The sequence below is a fragment of the Diachasmimorpha longicaudata genome, chromosome 6, assembly GCF_034640455.1.
Source record: "Diachasmimorpha longicaudata isolate KC_UGA_2023 chromosome 6, iyDiaLong2, whole genome shotgun sequence".
Lineage (NCBI taxonomy): Eukaryota > Metazoa > Arthropoda > Insecta > Hymenoptera > Braconidae > Diachasmimorpha > Diachasmimorpha longicaudata.
In genome coordinates this window covers 7,465,318-7,484,420 of record NC_087230.1, presented here as the reverse complement: position 1 = coordinate 7,484,420, position 19,103 = coordinate 7,465,318, and the positions used below count along the sequence as shown (strand labels likewise).

General features: G+C 38.9%; 2 protein-coding genes across 3 annotated transcripts in view; one reads left to right on the top strand and one right to left on the bottom strand.

The window, feature by feature from the left end:
• The window catches only part of LOC135163717 (T-complex protein 1 subunit epsilon), a 41,172-nt gene extending 30,036 nt beyond the window's left edge, over positions 1-11,136 (bottom strand). The window contains exons 1-2 of the mRNA XM_064123444.1: positions 10,991-11,136; positions 5,512-5,589 (exon numbers count right to left, since the gene is read on the bottom strand). The gene's annotated coding sequence lies outside the window, so the exon portion shown is untranslated. The remainder of the gene's footprint in view (positions 1-5,511; positions 5,590-10,990) is intronic.
• Positions 3,373-18,832, top strand: Flz (filzig). 2 transcript variants are annotated; one of them, XM_064123402.1, is made up of 7 exons: positions 3,373-3,899; positions 8,809-8,896; positions 11,869-14,271; positions 15,878-16,064; positions 16,590-16,855; positions 17,309-17,463; positions 17,828-18,832. In XM_064123402.1, the coding sequence occupies exons 2-7, from the start codon at positions 8,809-8,811 to the stop codon at positions 17,987-17,989; spliced, it is 3,261 nt and encodes a 1,086-aa protein (XP_063979472.1). In that variant the 5' UTR covers positions 3,373-3,899; the 3' UTR covers positions 17,990-18,832. The 2 variants fall into 2 exon arrangements, with proteins under 2 accessions (XP_063979472.1, XP_063979473.1); XM_064123403.1 differs by lacking the exon at positions 3,373-3,899 and adding an exon at positions 6,400-8,300.
• The last annotated feature ends 271 nt before the right edge of the window (positions 18,833-19,103 follow it).

Sequence of the window (19,103 nt, the reverse complement as noted above, 5' to 3'; positions counted from 1 at the left end):
ATGAATATTTTCTGAAATATTTGAGTCTAATATATTTATGTGCTGTTGGTAATTGACGATGCAGTTATTTTAATTTACTGATGTGGCGGTCTCGTCATGGGGAAACATAATTGACGATGAATTGCAAGAAACATTCAGTAAAAAATTATTGAAGATTTGCGAAAAAATAAAGCGTTTCTATCTTTATATTTATTTTTATCTTCACGTTTTTCCGCGATTGCAATTGCAAATTCTTGAAACATAATTACACTCTACGATTATCCAGATGGTTCAGTTACTTTCAGTGTTATTTTCTTCCCCCTGTGCATATCAAATTGAGAAAAGCTGGATGGAATCATTAAAACTTTTCATTCTATTGTTCCCATAAAAGTAAACGGAAGTAAACGGAAAATAATTGTCATCCAGAAATTCTTCCGCCTCAATGTATTTGCGTATAAATTAATTTTTTTTTAAATACATAAATTTACAATAAAATTAAAAAAGAAAAAAAATTGCTCAGGGGTTACGTTTGATTTTTCTCGTTAAATCAAACGCACGACAATCTCCAACAGCAAATTTTATTGCCCCTATGGTCCATGCGTATGGATTCAAAGAATTACAAATATCCACTTGATTAATCGAAAGAGTCAAAGGTCCCGGCATTGAGTATCTCACGAATTTACCGTAAGAAAAAAAAAAACGAATTCCTGTCGTCACGAGAGAAACATGTACGCGTGGGCTCTATCTATACGGTAAATTTTTTCGGCTCCAGCTCTGCAAGTTATTTTTTCTTTTTTTTTTTTCTTTTTCGTTGACTAACCACAAGACTAAGAAGAAAGAAATTCATTCGCAACTGTAACCTTCCTAACAAATTATCCAGGAATGTACAGAGCTAAAGTTTTCATCGAGGAGAAGTTAGTAATTCACACAAATAATAGAGTATATTGTTCCTGGAGTAATGATGAAACTGACTCAATAGCGAGTTTTGGTATTAAAGTCCAATGAGGAAGGGATTCACTCTGGGATGCTATTGGGATAGTTGATATTCGCCTTTCAACTTTCCGTGGAAGTGCAGCAAGTGCTGCAGCTACTGCCCACACGGGTGCCTTCAGACATGGAGTGACCGTTATCGATTACGCATTCCTGACCACCTGTATAACCGGAGCCGATTGTTCATGAACGCACCTCTCGTCAGTCATCACGATTTATGGAGCTCTCGGTTATAAATGCCTTCAAATATCGTCGGTATCATCGAGTAATGAGGAAGACCCCGAGATTTAAAAAATTAATTCTTGCGTACGATGTGGATTCTTCAGTAGTGGTGGGAGTTGTCAGATAATCGTCACGCAGTGTTGACGAAACAACAATAACAAAAAAACAGTTCTCAAAATACATTAACACGCTAGCTATTGAATGAGTATTATCGGAATAGATTATACTCGGATAACAATTAAATTTAATCAGTTGTGTTAAACCACCATCCACCTTATGCTTATTTAACTAATTTTTTGTTTACTCGAATTGTTAGGTTTAAAAATTATAATCAATATTCAGTGATTATGCACGATAGGTACATACATATATTTAAAACTGGACTGAAGGCACTTTTTCGACACACGGTACGTAAAATGACACTTTACGAGCTCTCCGCGTACGCAAAATCTCATTTTCCCCCGATGTACGGAAAAATAGTGTTCGAAACTCGCAGGAAGAGTGTTTATAGACTCGTGGAAGAGTGATAACAAGCGCCGATAACAAATTATCTAATTCCGTGAGCTAAAAACTACTTTTTTGTGCTCCTCTCGAAATAGTGCGGTCCATATCGTTTCCACCCACAACTGAATTTTTAATGTACCTTTTCCTCTCATTTTCGGGAGTTTTGGTGGTAAATTTTCCTCGGTAACTAGAGCCCCATTAGCACTCGGCTCGCGTTCACCACCCAAAAAAAAAATGCTTTGCCCATTGACTCGCAAATGGAGTGAAATCCCGGCCAGAATTCCAGTCCATGCGACAAGTGAAAAAAATCAGTTTTAAAATCACCAGAATTACCATTCACCTACTCCACCCTCATGTTTCCCATAATTACGCGTAATTTAATGCCGCGATAAGTGCCTGAGAGGTTTGTATCACTTTTTAATTGAACCCTAGAGGTGAATAAACACCAGTATATTTAACGCTACGAGTTCTAATTGCCATTACGGTCGGTATTAACTAAACAGTTAAGTGCAGTATGTTCACTGAGAGCAAATTATTTTTAAATTGAGGCTTGTGGATAATTTTTTTTTTCGTTCCTATCATAAAAATAGAGATAAAATCGACAAATGGAAAAAATATGTTCCATCAGGATAACACTCGTTTGATTAATTTCCCTTTATGTACTCATTTATCGCTCTACTAGGCTTTTTAGTATTACGGATTTGGTACAAATGGTGTGCACACACTTTCCCGTTGATTGCAAAGCACAATATAACAATTTTACAACTATCATAAGAATGAAATATGGGTTTCGCAATATCTCCAAAGCTAACGGGACAAAAGAGGTCATATTTTTTCGGAATTTATTGACATCCCAGGACCGTTCACAGTTTCGCATCGGCCATTTTACAAGTTTCGGATATTTTTCTCATCAACACATTCAGAAATATTCAATAAAACTTATGGTTTTTACCGCAATTTCTGGAGGTAAATGCGGTTGCCGCAAATTTGCCCGAGCTCTCACGCAATTTGAAAGTAAATGAAAGTAAATTAAGGAATTGTCATCTTCATATCGCAGTTAATGCTGCTGTCGTGGAAATTACTGTCCATGAAATTTCCTCTTTTTTTTTCTATCAGTGTAGAAATTCCATTCAGACGTAAATTGCTAATTTATTACCAAAGGCATATCGACTATATTCCGACGAAAGCAATTTCTCCACTTGTCGTCATGTAGAATAAAAAAAAACCCTCAATACCACTTCGTCTGAACTTGAAAGCTGACAATTAAAATTACCATGCACCAGCCTAAAGCAAGCCTGTAGTCACCAGAGGGATGGCATATCGGAAACGGTTTTCCTGAATGGACATAACGATTCGAGTGTGCGACGAGGCGGCTATGAGTAGGACAGTGTGTCGCTGTCGTGCGCGTTTGCTCCCCTTCTTCCATGGGCATGACCTGGCCACTGGCCCACTTTAGTTTCTCCATTTATTTCTCTCCTCTTCCTCGTCTTTTTTTTTTTTTACATTTCAAATACCTCCCACTCAGAATAAACCTCCAATCACTCTTCACCACAATCTCCCCACTTATTGTACATCAATCGAGAGAACCACCAACTCGTTTATCCTCTCTGTTCCTCCACATCTCTTCCGGGTATCAATGCTGTCCACCACCACTTGAAGAAATATCTTCCCAAGTCAGTGATTAAACCACGTGGAGGTGGGTGATGATGGTAGTGGGGAGGGAGGTGGAATGGTGAAGAGAGATGTTAATGTAGAGGTAAAATGGGTAAATGAGTGTTGGTGGTTATCCTCAACCGATGTACCCCATAGCAAAGGAGCCCCATCCTGATGGCCTTCCCCATGACATTACGATGCACATCCCGGCTGCTAGCCATGCCGGTCAGACGAGTAGCGTCCACCTGACTAGCCGGATGGATCGATAGCTGGTCGAAATCAGTGCTGACGCGATCGGTCCACTGTCATCTTGACTTGATTAATTCAATACAAATGAATTCAAGTACTTGAAATTTTTATTGATATTTTTTTTCCCCCCAAAGTAGAGCTTACGCGAGAAGTTTATTACCTGTGCAAGTGCTGAACTGGTTTCATACATTGTGAAGATCATTGGGATTTGTTTGACAATCAGAAGACGTGATATGCTTGGAATTTGCTCAGCTGGAAAGTGCTAATAATTTTTGGAAGAGGATTATTTGAAGATAATCAAGGTGAGTAGTAGATGAACTATCATGCGAGTTTTTCGGAATTTCTTTTTGTTTTTTTTTTTTTCGCCGATGGATGAGAAATTGTTCGGTGGGAATTTTTAGAGATATCTCGACTGATCAATCAGGAAATTTTGGAGTCATCTCGATTGATCGATCAGACATGAATTGACAGAGTGAGGAGAGAGAGATGAGAGGTACGTCATATTGAAGTAACATTGGCCCACTTTCAAGATCAGGTTCTCGGTCGTTGGTCGATCGATGCCGACCGCGTGTACCTAGGGCATTAAAACACCCGGAAAACACATGACGGGGTATTTTGAAATGTTTAACCCACTCATGAGTTGATCTAGCTCGGGGAATATAATGATATTGGATTAGCTGAATACCCAGTGGGGTTCTTCAACCTCCGGGAATTTAAACGATACGCCTCGATTTCTCACGTGCCGAACTAAATGAACGGCCAGTGTGAGGTGCCGTTGAGTACATACGAGCCCATGGTATGAGTACATAACGTGTATTTGACGCGTGTCGGAGTTGGTGGTTAACGGTTTTTTCAGCCAGAATAAATTCGCTCATTCTCACGGGACTTTCTGTGCTAATGAACAAATTTTCATTTGTTAATGAGTAAAAAAATTAGGGAGGATGTGCTGAAGGAAGTGATAAATAATTAAATAGAATCTTCGCGTTGCTGCATTGTCCCTGAGATGGACTGGGAAATGAATTAATGGGAGAAAAATAAGACCGACAATGGGAGTAAAAATGATTCAGAGGAGTAGATTTTTTCGATCAGTGGGGGGAGGATTGAAATAAACGTTTCATTGGTTTTTTGCGACGAACTTCCACCTTTCATCGCCTGCAGATTCCCATTTATCTTTGATTTCCTTCGTAAAAGTGAAAATACGGAAAAATAGTCACTATCGTTCACACGACGAGGTTTTTCATGTGTTTGCTTTTGAAATGTACCTGGCATCACTATTCTCATGTACAATACCGAAGAAATAAAAATATAATTGCTTGTTTCACAAAGTAAAATGAACTGACTCCAAAATTATTTTACTATTTTGTTTGACTTTCAAATTTCACCTGAGTATTTCCTTACAACGTCTAAAAAACAAAGCGCTTTCTCTCGGAAGATTTCATTAATTTTTTTTCCGCCGATTTTGAGTGAAAATTACCCAGCTTCGTCGAAAGGTTAGATATAAAAAATTTAAAAAAAAAATCAATAGCATATGACTGCCTTGAAAGAATCCCTACGCCCAATTTTCAAAATTTCTTGGATTTCCAATTACAAAATGAAACAGAAAAAATATTCAATTCATCGTCGATAATTCTGACACCGAAAGTCAGTATAGAAACGCCAATATCGATTAATTTTTTCCAACAAATTCTGTTTGAGGTACATAAAGAATTCCATACCAAGAAATTTTATGAAGCTATGCACTTTAATCTATCAGACCCAGTGGAAGATAACTAATTGTTGCGAGTTGAAGCGAGTAATTTTTCAGCATTTCGTGCTGCGTGCCAGAGACTAAAGCTATAAGCTACTTAGCTCTCGGAAATGGAAGTGATAAAAGATCTAATTAATATTGTGCGCCTTGCAGTTCTTTCCACTTACCTTGTCAGACGCTACACGAGGACAGACTAAATTCCTTTGCGGTTGATTTTCGTCAGCTGCTGAGATGATATTCTTGACCTATAATTATAATATTTCTGAGATGAATAAACATTCAATAGATTTAAAAATATGGACATAAAAAATACCGCGGTATTAGGCTGAAATCAAACCCGGGACCTCCCACTATCGTAGCGGGTTCTCTTCCAATTGAGCTACAGGGATTTACGAGAGAGAATCTCTCTCTCTCTCACACACACTCTGTTACCGCCTACTATTATCAAGCGTTAAATAAAGTGAAGAGCGAAGTAACAATCAATGTAAACACCCAATTGAATTCAACCCGACTCACTCCATAAAATAAAATGATTGCAAGTTATCCTGGAACTTCACGAGAAGATAAATAAAATATTCTATCGAAATCGCCTACATTTTCTGTAATTTTCGAACAATTTAAAAATAGGAGTAATTGGACTCGAAATACCCCTGATTGATTAATTCGTTTTGTCGCAATAATCAATCCGAAATGTACAGATTCCAGTGATTTTAACTTTCGCATTAAATCGCATTAAATTGATAATTATTGATGATTATTTCCTCATCACCCAGACAAACAATAGAATTGTGGTATTCAATATCTGTCGGCTCAATCGGAAGAGAATTATACCAATAATTTCCCGTTAGTGAGCATTTATTAGGTTGGAAAGCAGAATAATCACGTAGACACCAAATACGACGACCCTAATTATCAAAACGGGGATGTGAGAAACAATCCGACAAACACTTTATGATTCCCTACAAATGAACGCGTGTCATACTTCAGTAAATGATTATACCCACTATTATTTGTTGGCAATACAGCAATGAGAGAACCCGATGTAATTTTCAACTCCTGGCGTGCAGCATCAAAATATACTATTCCATTATTACTTCCGTTGTAACAAAAACGTGTGGAACAGCTACAGAATTGTTCAACAAAATTGGCAAAAGACTAATAAACCTTTCAATAAAAGTTAATAGAAATTTAATAGAATTTTTTAGCGAATCCACCACGCTATTCAATAAAAGTTTGTCGTGTGTATGTATTTTTTTTTTTACCAGTAATAACCGTGAACTGGAGTAGAAAATTCCATTACTCAATTAGCCCTTCGTAACTCGCATGAAACTCTCCGATGTGGTTACTCGCACCGCGGTACCTCGCCGCAATGTAAATCTACGACCGTTGTTGCCATAATTCATTCGGACAGTGGAATCCCACCGAGGTATTTCCACTCTTACGATCTTCCACCAATCACAAGTGTGGAAATCCCGTGTGAATTATTTCCGTGACGTCATGAGAGATGACAAAAGTCCAGGGTAACCCGAGGATGGCCTGTCCCTGGCCGATATTGGGCCGAACCCCGCCAATTAAAACTTGAAAGATTCCTTGGTTACCCGGGGCATGAATTTTACCTCCGACGTAAAAAAATCCGAGAAATGTTTGAATGATCCCGAAATAAAAAAAAAAAACAATGTCCACGCGAAAGTCAACAGTTCATCACAAGTCGAGACAATCGAAGTCCCTCCCGGCGATAATATCTAACGGTAATTGTTCAACTTCGAAAGTGAATAGCCGATGGAAAATGGAAAGTGGAAACTAAACAAGTGACCAAGCGAAAAATCAGCCCTGCCATTTCCCGCCAAATGTACCGGCCACCGAAATGAAAAATGAGTCAACCTCAGCCCGTCATGAGGAATGAAAAAAAAAAAACAGCAAAACGTGAGCCCCAGAATTATATTCACGGCAATTTGCGGGCAACCTACAAATCGAGCTCACGCATCAATTTGCATTCATGTCACGTGGAAATACCACTTGTGTCTGAATGTGTATTCACCGCGTTAAAAAAAAAAAAGATAAAGTACGCAGGAGACATTTCTCTTCGCCCATAACACAACTATGAGAAATGAAAGCCATTCACAAAGATAATAAAAAATAAAAAAAAGTTATTTAAAAAAAAAAACCAATGAAAACACCACAAGAACCAGAAGAAAAAATGCCTCAGTAACGAATGAATAAGAGACTTGAGTTTGAGTTCTGGTATTCCCTCTCTATGTATTCATCATGAGATTGTTGGTGGTGGCGGCAATCGGGTCACCCAGATTGCGACTCTCGGCCCGGTCCCAACAAGAAGGCGGTATGGATAAACCAAACAGAATCAGGAACGACGCTTTCTCCGCAATGAGAGATGAGCGTTCCACCAGTAAAGCCTCTGTTATTACAGATATTATAATTTTCTGACGCCTACATTAACCAGCGAGAAAATTGTATAATCGGAGGGATGGAAAGCGAAGCACATAAAATCCAGAGTCATAAAAATTAATGTAAAAACGAGCAAATTAATTTGCTGGAATTCACGATGATTTCAATAAATCACAAATGACCCAAAAAATAATACAATCATTGTCACGGCAATGACACGCTGATAAAATTGAAATGAATTTATAACTGGGTTAGCGGACAATATAGTTTTCTCTCACAGGCATTAATCCCTTCAACATATCCAATCGATCATGCAGCCCAATGAAACTCAATACTTCTTTAACAATCAAAACAAATCGTCACTATTTTCTCTTTTCATATATCAATGACTAGGTACTATTGGCTACAATGATAGCTGTCTCTTTAACATCCTATATATGTCATAGGCACTCGTTGGAGCGCCATTCTCGGTTGGATAACGGTATACCTTGGGGCTCACCCGGGCCTTGAGAAACTAACAAGTGCGTGTGTGAAACGTGCGATAAAGCCAAACGTAAGATACATCTTCACTGAACAACTCACCACGATGGACCATCCGTTAATCTCAAGTCCATAAATCTGATTAGCGCGAATAGGAATCTACACCGACACTCTCGATCCGTTTATTTCACTGTTAGAAATTTTTGGCTGATATTTCCGGTACACATATTGGAACATTTTTATCAAGTGACAGTTACACGACAAATTCCAATAAAATTCGTCATTAAATTAATGTCCGAAAATCCATAATTTGATGCAATAATCGATGGAAATTTCCCATGTCAAAGCCATTCAGATTCGAAGGTTTTCCAATTATCAGTGTAATTGTTTTTTTCATATTTCAATTAATAATTCGAGTCAGTTGCCAAAATCGTCATTTTCTTGGCACCGAGAACTGTTATGTTTATAGATTTCCTCAAAAATGGGAATTTTAACGATTTTTTATTCCCCCAAATTGAATTCGCTCTCCCAAAAATTTGAAACAAAGTGGTATTTTGAAAATGAAAAATATTTTGTTTCAGATGGCAACGGCTACACCGATTTACCGATTTTTGGTCTTTCATTTGATGATCATCTCGGCGCTCACCCATCCCCAGAACGAGAACAGAGGTAAATCTTTAAAATCATCTTCATAGTCTTTGAGTTAGTGATACTATGCACATGGAGAATCATGAAAACAATGTTGGAGACGGTTCGCGCGCTTTAACGCTCACTTACTGCAAAGCCCCGGATACGGATCGATGATGCCAGGCCAGGCGCGATAGACGTCTTGCACTACTCTATTTCTTATAATTTTATGACCTGTCTGATTTAGTAATACATCTTGACTAGATTTTAAAATATTAAATCACGCCTAGTGCTATAACTCATGGGTATGCAGGATAAACGGATTGCTTCGTAAGCTCGGAGATATTAATCCTCTGGTTGACAGGTGGAGAGATAATCTGAAGAATATCCGAGCATCTGTTACAGTTTAGTACACACCATTCTAGCTTCAACCATTTTCTATCATCAAATTGCGTGACGAAAGATTTGAAAATGAAGATCATCAATATTTAACGGCATTCAGATTGCATTTTGCACAGAATTATTTTGTTATTCTTAACGTTCATTGGTTGGAAATAAATAATTCATATCATCGAATTCTGGAAGATTCTTGAATGCGAATATATATTCTTTATGAAAATCAAACACCCCGAAATGAAAGTCCAATGAGGCTCACATGAAAGTTCTGAAGATCACCTTGAAGTGTTTGAAAAATGTTACTCAAGTCCTGAAGAAATGCATCAGTTGTCCCCAACGTGGAAAGACTAACTCGGTCCAAATGAATCCGTTTATGTTGACCCAGTGAACGTAATTTGAGCTAATTGAATGATTTTTCTCACGCATTTCGCGACAAAACAATAATAAACAAGTGAATAAAATGAACTATAACAAACAAGTGAATTATCACTGCAATGATGAATACGTATTCAATCTGAATAGGTATATATAATGGTTAACGACTCAACTGTTGTCTATTCACAGTACTTTAATAATATGCTGTCATGATTGCGTTCTCCACACCTTTTTTTATGAACATGATGAATGAAAAGACTAATCTAGCCTCCAGGAACAAACAGCACCAGGGGAAGAGTCTTAAAACTCACGGGTTTTAGTATGTAATCAGGGCGTGATCTCATCCTTCCGTTTTTTTCCTCGTCTACCGACACAACAACCAGATCTCGAACAAAGTCAAACAGATACCGAATGTTTGGAATGCACTGAGCACCTCAGCCACAGGAGAATTCTTGATTGAAATAGTTGAAGGCTGCTTGGATGATTGGATACATTCGTGATTGGAATCTGAAACTACTTGAATGAAGTAGGAATTGAAGTGGAGGAATAAGTTGGGTCGCATTTCGATTGAATATATTCGACTTCATGCAAAACTCTTCCCAAGTAATTCCACTAGTTGTTGCGCCTCGATCGACGTTTCAAAAAGATTCGAGCATTCGACTACCTGGACCACAATTTTGTTTTTAGATTTCATTCGTGTGGAGGAGAATGAAGACATCGGTTAGCATCGGACCCAAATATCTCGACATTTAAATGTCTTGTAGAAATAATTCTCTTAACAATTGAGGTTCTCAATTTGGTTGTAACCTACTTGGAGGAGCCAGATGGCTCCGGAAAGTTTTGTACTGCCGTCATCATCGTTCAGTTTGATTAATTAACGACTTGGTAACTAGTTAGCCCTGGAGGAAAAATTCTGGGGGAAACTTCCTACTTGGAAATTCACCCTATTTCATCCCCGGATGAATTCCTGTAGTGATTCGGGACACCCCGTATCCTCCATCATTCAGACCCCCTCTGACAAACTTGCACGATGGAATTTTTCCTGAAAATTTCATCTACATGAGGAAGAATGGATGCTGAATCTATTCAAAGGACGGCCAGGCGTCGAAAATAATGATATATTCTACATTTGTTTCGAAACAATACATCCTATTCTCCAATGAATGAACATTTGGCAGAATTAATTATTCTCCTCGCTGTATGTCATGCAAATGGCCGCCTACATAGAAATTCCGAATTCGCCATTTTCCTTGTACAGTAAATAACGCGGAACATTGAATTAAACATAATTTGTCTATTAATTGTTGAGGTAGGGTTGGATCTACGTCTCACACTTAGCATAATATTAAAAAAATGTAAACTTACACGGAAAGAAAAACACTCGGTTTTCTCGTTGGTTCACTCACTGTTGATTCACTTCACCTGTGTTACTAAGTATTCGATTATTAACTCTGATAAATATTTCACCAAATTCACTGATCCACCGCACAAACTAACGAGTCACGATGTGGTCTTCCAAACAATAACAGGAGCATATGACGTAATGAAGGTTAGGATTCCGCTGATCATCTCATTAGAGAGTCAAACAATGGCGCAGCCATCTTGCGGTCGTCTTGAAAACAATGAGAACACATTGAAGATGAACGATTTTCGAACTCTTCGATCTATTTACAGTAGAAAGATCGATAGCAAGATTAGTTTTTTTTCCTTATTGCCACCAAAATTGAATATACTCCAATTAATTATAACCTAAAATTAATTCAGGTTTTTTTTCCGTGTACTGATGAGAGCCCGCACTGCACACTAACACCATAATTCGTAATAACTTCTAAAGTGAAAAATATAAAAATAATAACAAGAATGAAGTGGAAGCTGTACATAGCGAAAGTAGAACAGTCGGAGACTAAAAATAATGCATACGCAGGGTTCGCAATAAGAAAAACAGTGAAAAGGAAAAATGAGGCTGAACGAAAGAGAAAAGTCATACTGTCGGCGAAATAGCCCCATAAGAAGATAGATAGCATGTGAGGAAGTAGATGAGCCCTGCAGGATTGCTAGTACGTCTTTGGCAATCCACAAACCAAAAATTCGAAATGATTTACCTCCTTATATTCTCAACTTTTTCTGGTTTGTTTATGTTACTTTATTATCATTTTTTCCATTCATAATGTTCCATTGGCTGAATCCCCAAAAATATGATGTAAAGCCCCGTAAATTAATCTCATCTTCTTTTCTGCGAGCAGGTCGAAAGCTATTCGGTGGGTACCGGATAGTCCCCAAGGTATGTCAGCCAACCAATCCCTCGAGAATAAAATCCACGGAGCCCCCAATATGCATGTTCAATTACGAATGTAAGAGGCGAAACGGAGAGGTGGTAGGTGCCTGCATGGATGGATTTTTATTCGGCGCTTGCTGTCAGTTGCCCCCAACGAAAGCCACCTCACCCTCCGGGGGAACATTCAACGCAGCCTCGACCCCTTCGTTCGACGAAATTCAAGAAATCGATCACGTCCCTGAGATGCCAATTCTCCTGAAACCTGATGGAACCCCAGTCGACACAAACGATCAATCAATTACGAAGCAAACTGGATCAACGCCGTCAGGCTCGTCAACTACATCCCAAATGGCAGAATTGGAGCAAAACTTCCCCGCTCTTCTCGGTCAGCAGGCTGTCCTCGACGACCTATCACTGCCAGGACTCCTGACACATTCAAGTAACAATGATATACAGGATCACCAGGACATATCGGCTGTGAACCCAGTGACAACACTCCTGAGTCCCGACCAGGTCCTTCAAATCGCCGATCCGGTGGATCAACTGCCAGCGCTATTTTCCCAAGGAATAGGACAAAATAATCACTCAGGTGCTGAGACGGTGCTTCTCCACAAGAATGGAACAGTCCTAGGAAATGAAAATGTCAATTTTGAACAATTATTCACCCCCGCGAACAGAAGTACACTGGCTCCGTCACTGACCCCAGTCACTGAACGGACATCGAGCAGCACGAAAAAGATGTCAGGACCATTTCACTACATGAATACTCATCGGGTGTCTGCAACGACTCAATCAAGCACAGCTGATCTCGTACGAGTACCAACAATCAGTCATGAAAACCCATCTGGGATCAAGAAGCACGACAACAACATGGATCGTGAGGAAATAGCGATAAGTCACATAATATCCATTCTAAACGGCAGTAATCCTAGCGCTCCCGTAGATCCACCGCGCGTCACGACTCAGCAGGTGGAATCGACCGACCGCACGTCATCAGTTCACACCTGGGTCACGATCGAGGACACGTCACTCCCCACCACCAATGCTGAGACTTTTCCGTACACATTCTACAAGCCCTCGACGAAACCAGCGAATTTCTATTATTATGACACCAGCGCTTCGACATCGGCCTTCAAGAAAGGAACAACTAAGCCACCAAGTTACTCTAGCTACACTCCAAGCTACCCGTCGAGTTCCAGTACATATAACAGCCCCTCCGTCAGCTATGGGAGTTCAGCAGGGGGTTTCCACTCAACCAGACCCACCACCAACCCCCCAGCACCCACCGTCATCGTTTTGGGTCCACTGGGAACTGAATTCACGACCATAACGAGCCCCAGACCTCTCACAAAAAGACCGACTCTAGCATCGAGACCCAGTATCGTCACCAAACAGCCTAATATTGGAACTGAAATCACCCACAATATCAGTACTGTTATCTCGACATCACCAGGCGCATCAGGCACCAGCAATATCATCTCCACAAGCTACATAAATGTTGATTTGAAGGAGAAACCCAGCTCTCCGTCCTCTGTGGCTGAACTTATTACGAAGAAACCGACAATTTGGACAACTGTGTCAACGTCGTCGAGCAAACCGAGCTTTCATATAAAACCTGATAAGCCCGACTTCCAGTGGCCCACGGAGAATTTGACGCCAGTGCAGACAGTCGAACCTAAACCGATTACCACCAAGAAACCCGTCAGTCCGGCCACTACTACAGCCAATTGCGATGAGGTGACTGCACCTCCAGATGATATGTCAGCATTTCCTCCTGATCGTAATCCTAGTTTAACAGACTCAGCACCGAGTTCTCAACAAGAAAAACCAACAATCGTCGAGGGTTTCAATAATACTGGGTATCCGGGATATCCAGGAAGTGAAATCGTCAGTGATAACGAGATACCAACCCCCAGTTTCATCGAGGATGAAGTCCTAAAGGATAAAGTTGATGATTTAGTTAATAAAATAGTTGACTCCCTGCAGGGAGATTTCCAGAATCTTGAAGATGTTGTTTATAGGAGGAAAAATGCAACTTTAGCCACAACAGCAACACCACCAAAGAAAACGGGGAGTACTAAAAGACCTGCAGCTTCAGGGAGTACCAAAAGACCAACAAAGAAACCCAGCAGCAAACCTGGAGCGAGTACGGCGAAACCTGTTCGGGCTAAACCCAGCACAGCTTCCAGTAATACTGCCACCACGAAAAAGCCCACCAGCAAACGACCCAGACCCACTAAAAAAGTTACCACTCAAGCGAGCGTAAGTGTCACCACTCTTGCAGATAATACCGTAACGCATTCGGTTGTGACAGAGGTGAATGTGACTCCGAGCACCGAGAGACCCACTACAACACCGGATTATCGCAGAGGTGAGTGACTTATGTATTTTTTACATCCGAATGGAAGCCTTGTACTTGTACATTTTCATTTCAGTTTTTCAAATATTGTTCTCAATTACTAATGTAGGCCAATTAGAATATAAACATCGTTCAGGCAACATTTGGAGAAGATCCCAGTTTTCCATTTCTTTCATGAAAAAAACTTGTTTACACAATTACTGAATAAAGACTGAGGCAGTTTCTTGAAATATTTCATGAATTACTCGAGGTATTCCATTTTTTTTTCGAAATACTCACCTCGACAGTCACTATCTAAATCATTCAAAATATCTACACCTGTCTATACGAAGTTTCCGGGATATCTCCGTTTTTTTCATTACGAAAATTATTCTTGTACATACGACCGTCAAAAGTAGGCGAACACTGATAGAAAATATCCTGTGGGAGGAAATTCACCAGGAAATTCAGGACAGGGGCTTTTACTTCGAAAGCTGTTGGGAATATTTTTTTCACGTCTTGTTAAACTAGAACGATTTAATAGAGAATATTTGATAAGTTAAATAAATTCTCCTTTTTTATTATCCATCCTATATTATACTTTTGTTCTCTCCGCTCCTACGTTTCTCGTATTCGTAACATTGGACTTATCCATTCAGCATTTATGACATCACTAAACTGGATTTATCTTTTATCGCCAGCCGTAAAATGCACAGGAGAAACTAACATGATTTACTATCATTATGGACCCAATTTCTGCCTCCAGAGAACTCGAGATCGATATGAGGCTCGATCAATATCATTTTCCATTGACTACAAAAGGGCGCGCGCTTCACCGACTTTTTTAATCACCATATATTAACCTATTCATTAAAATTGATTATTCAGTAAATTTTTTATCACTGTGTACTCGTCAGAAAGGAAATCATAAAAAAACCACTTCAGTACGTGCACTAGAATTAAATAAATGATTTTTTACCTCTAAAGAGAGGAGAAACTCTTCATTACTCTGTATTCATTCATTTGGACGTTAAAAAACAAATGGCATTGATATTTTCACAAAGCGGTGAAGTGTGGCGGAAAGTCGGTCCATTGCAGAAACTGGTTCCATGACGGTTAGACTTCAGATTTTCTCCATTCTTGTAGAAAGTCATTAAATAGATTTTACATGTTCCTCTTCGTGTATCCTTCAATAATGAATGAAGAAAGAATACATGCAGAGAGATGTTCCATAAAAATTACGTACATTTTCTATATTTCCGGAGAGGAATGTAGCTGTAAGACATTTGACGGCAGTAGCCCCTAAGTTTTCCCTAAAATAACGCAGTATAAATCCCCAGTAGTATAGCTCTTAATATCTGCGACAACAGTCGATGGTAAAAGTGAGCAGAATGAGAATAAAAATTTGTGAGCCTTCGGCGATCTTCAATTTAAAAAGGAAATCTATCCGATTACACTTTCTTTTCTTTCATTTCATAAGATCATTTCACAAACAATTTTTTTTCATGTTAAACAGAGATTTTTTTATTCCTATAAAGAAGACTAAATTGCTTGAGAATATTCCCCTAGCATATTGGTTTTTTAGCTCGGGTTATCTCTACAATACCAGAAGATTAAAAATAAACATTATCTCTTACAGAGTGTGGAGTGAGGCCTTTGATACGCGCAGGTAGGATCGTCGGTGGGAAGGGCGCGACCTTTGGCGAATGGCCATGGCAGGTACTCGTCAGAGAATCCTCCTGGCTCGGGTTGATGACTAAGAACAAATGCGGTGGTGTACTCATTACGGATAAATACGTCATCACAGCTGCCCATTGTCAACCTGGGTATGTTGGACTTGATAATTTCTAGCTGTCATCTTCAAATGATTGTTACAAATTTGCGAAGCTGTACACGAATGATGCAAAAAAAGCCATTAAATTCGTCTAGCCAAGCCATTATTTATTGTTTTACGTATGAAAAAAATTAATGAAAGGGGAAATATTTATTCGCAACCAAACGCTTTCCTTTGTTTTGCAGTATCTCAATTATTTATGGAGATATTAAATTATTGCAGTAAAGGAGCGATGACAGCATCTCCAATAGGCTGTTGCGCTCGCTGTCCCGTTACAATCATTCCCGTCTTCGTAATGAATTATTAATTGCGAAAAAATATGTGAAACATTTTTCAGTTCATCTATTTTTTTAAAGGGAAACAATTAACGAAAACTTAATATTATTTCCTAGTGAATTCGTCAGGTGCTTCTATGAAATTTCCTCGGAAACTTTATACACCGAAGATAACTCAATTCGAGTTGTTGATTTTACAACTTTCCCGAGACACTCAAACTCTGTTTTTATTACTCCAACAGGTTCTTAGCTTCCTTGGTAGCAGTCTTCGGTGAATTCGATATTTCCGGTGAATTAGAACCACGAAGAAGTGTTACGAGAAATGTGCGCCGAGTGATCGTTAACCGTAAATATAACCCGGCGACCTTTGAGAACGACTTGGCGCTGTTAGAACTGGAATCACCAGTTCAATTTGATGCACACATTGTGCCTATTTGTATGCCAGAGGATAATGCTGACTTTACAGGACAAATGGCCACTGTAACCGGTTGGGGACGCGTCAAGTACAGTGAGTAGAATATTCACGAGATTAATCATCATTCATTAATCAAATATGTTAAACATCTCTGCATTAATTTGAATGCATTAGTGTGAATGAACATGTAGCCAATATTTTCACCGGAAATTGACAACATGTTCCGAAAATATTTTCTCTAGTTTATCGTACTATTCATTTGTGCATTTCCTGCTTTCCGTGTGAAGATAAAACAAAGTTTTTTGCATAAATTTTCACCTTATCAATAGATACAATTTTACGGGTCTCTTTGCCCTCAATTCGCTTCCTTTCACCGTAAAAATTTAAATCCCACATATTATGCCCTGCTCTTCCGCAAATATACGAAATTCTCGTAAAATTGTGTTTATGAAACTCATTTGGAAACGGAAACGTAAATTATTTAAGCTTGAAAAAATTCTACTGCATGCTGCACTCAATCTTAACACTTAAACGTGAATTTCTCAGACGGTGGTGTACCATCTCTTCTGCAAGAGGTGCAAGTGCCCGTCATGGAGAATTCCGTATGCCAAGAGTTATTCCGCACCGCCGGACACTCTAAACAAATCATCGAGAGTTTTCTATGCGCGGGCTATGCCACAGGGGAGAAGGATTCCTGCGAGGTAAAGCATCTGTTCACGACTCCCTAATTAGAGGATATCCAAGTATCCATATTCAGTGACACGGAATATTGCAAAGGAATAATTTTTTTCAACATATGTTGTTTCGAAAAACATCTCAAAATGTCCTTAATTACGTTCAGATAAATTTTTATTGTATTCAGATATTCCTTTAGTGTTTGCGAATGGTATGAATAACTCAGACATTCATTTTTAATGTGAGATGACACTCACTCAACTGAAGACTAATGTTCTGCTACAAAAGCACGACAACAATTCTCGGGAGACACAATAACGAAAGTACTTGGATATCCCTAATGCAACAGCACAATTAAATCGTGATCTTGATTAATTCCGGTCATTACAGGGTGACAGTGGGGGACCCCTGATGATGGAGCGACCCGACGGCAGGTGGCAACTCGTTGGCACTGTGTCACATGGTATTAAATGCGCAGCACCTTTTCTACCTGGTGTCTACATGAGAACGACGTACTTCAAACCCTGGCTCCATAGCATTACTGGAGTGTGAAGACACACCTTATGGCAGAAAATCAATGATAAACGAGTTATTCGAGAATTGAAGTGGAGGGCTGAGAGCTTCGTGTCTTCCCTCATACAGCTCTGTATAAATTGTACAAAGGAGTCAATGATGTTTATCTAAATTATTTATAAATACCGAGAAAATATTTTTTTTTATTTTCAGGAGCATATCAGTGATTTTTTGGAATTATTGATGATACTGACATAAATCACTGACATTTGATGATAGAAAAATTACGAAATTGCACGAAATTAAGAATTGCTCTCTCTGGAAGTAAAAAAAAAATTTTTTCGCGGTAAAAGTTGCTCCTTGAATAACTGGAGCAATATTCTACTGTAATAACCTTTCGCAGCCAAGTAGTAAAGTGAGGTGAGTTGATTATTGGATATAAAAATTAATTCTCAGTCCCCAGGTTGAATTCAATCATGACACAATTAATTGAAGCTCCTCAGTCCGATCGGGGGATCCAATTTATCAGTTCGAAGAAACTGCAGTAAGTAAAATAAACGCGTTGTCTCGCTAAATTTGTGTCTAGCGCAACATAATTTTCAAAATCCACTGGAAAATGTTTCTTATCAAAATCAGAAAAAACCGAGAATTGATTTTTCCTAATTATAAACTCCTTCTAAATCATCAAAAAATGATTGAACGTGAAAAACTATTTTTACTACTTGACTGCCAACTGCCTTCAATTTATTGTAAATAATATTTATACCTAATTTATTCATAATTTATGCAGTGATAAATGACTATTACCTACGTTTCATTTACTCTCAATCTTCATTATTTTCTAATTCTCCGTATTAAACTATTTTTATATGAAAAAATAAAGCCTCAAGTCAATTGGCCCTGTTGCATGTCTGAGCGATTTCAACAGTTAAAAAAGAACATACGTGAATGTAAAATATGTACTTGACCCTGAACTGGAGCTTCTGAAAAATCCATAGATCGCATAAAGTTGTATGAGACCAGTGAGTGCACTTTACAGGTGAGACCTGCTCACCTCAGCGCGAGATTGGTAACGTTATAGTACCACCTCTTTTTTTTCCACGAATCCTCCCTTTCACCTTTCTCCCATTCGTTCACGTAATGGCCGAGAGGG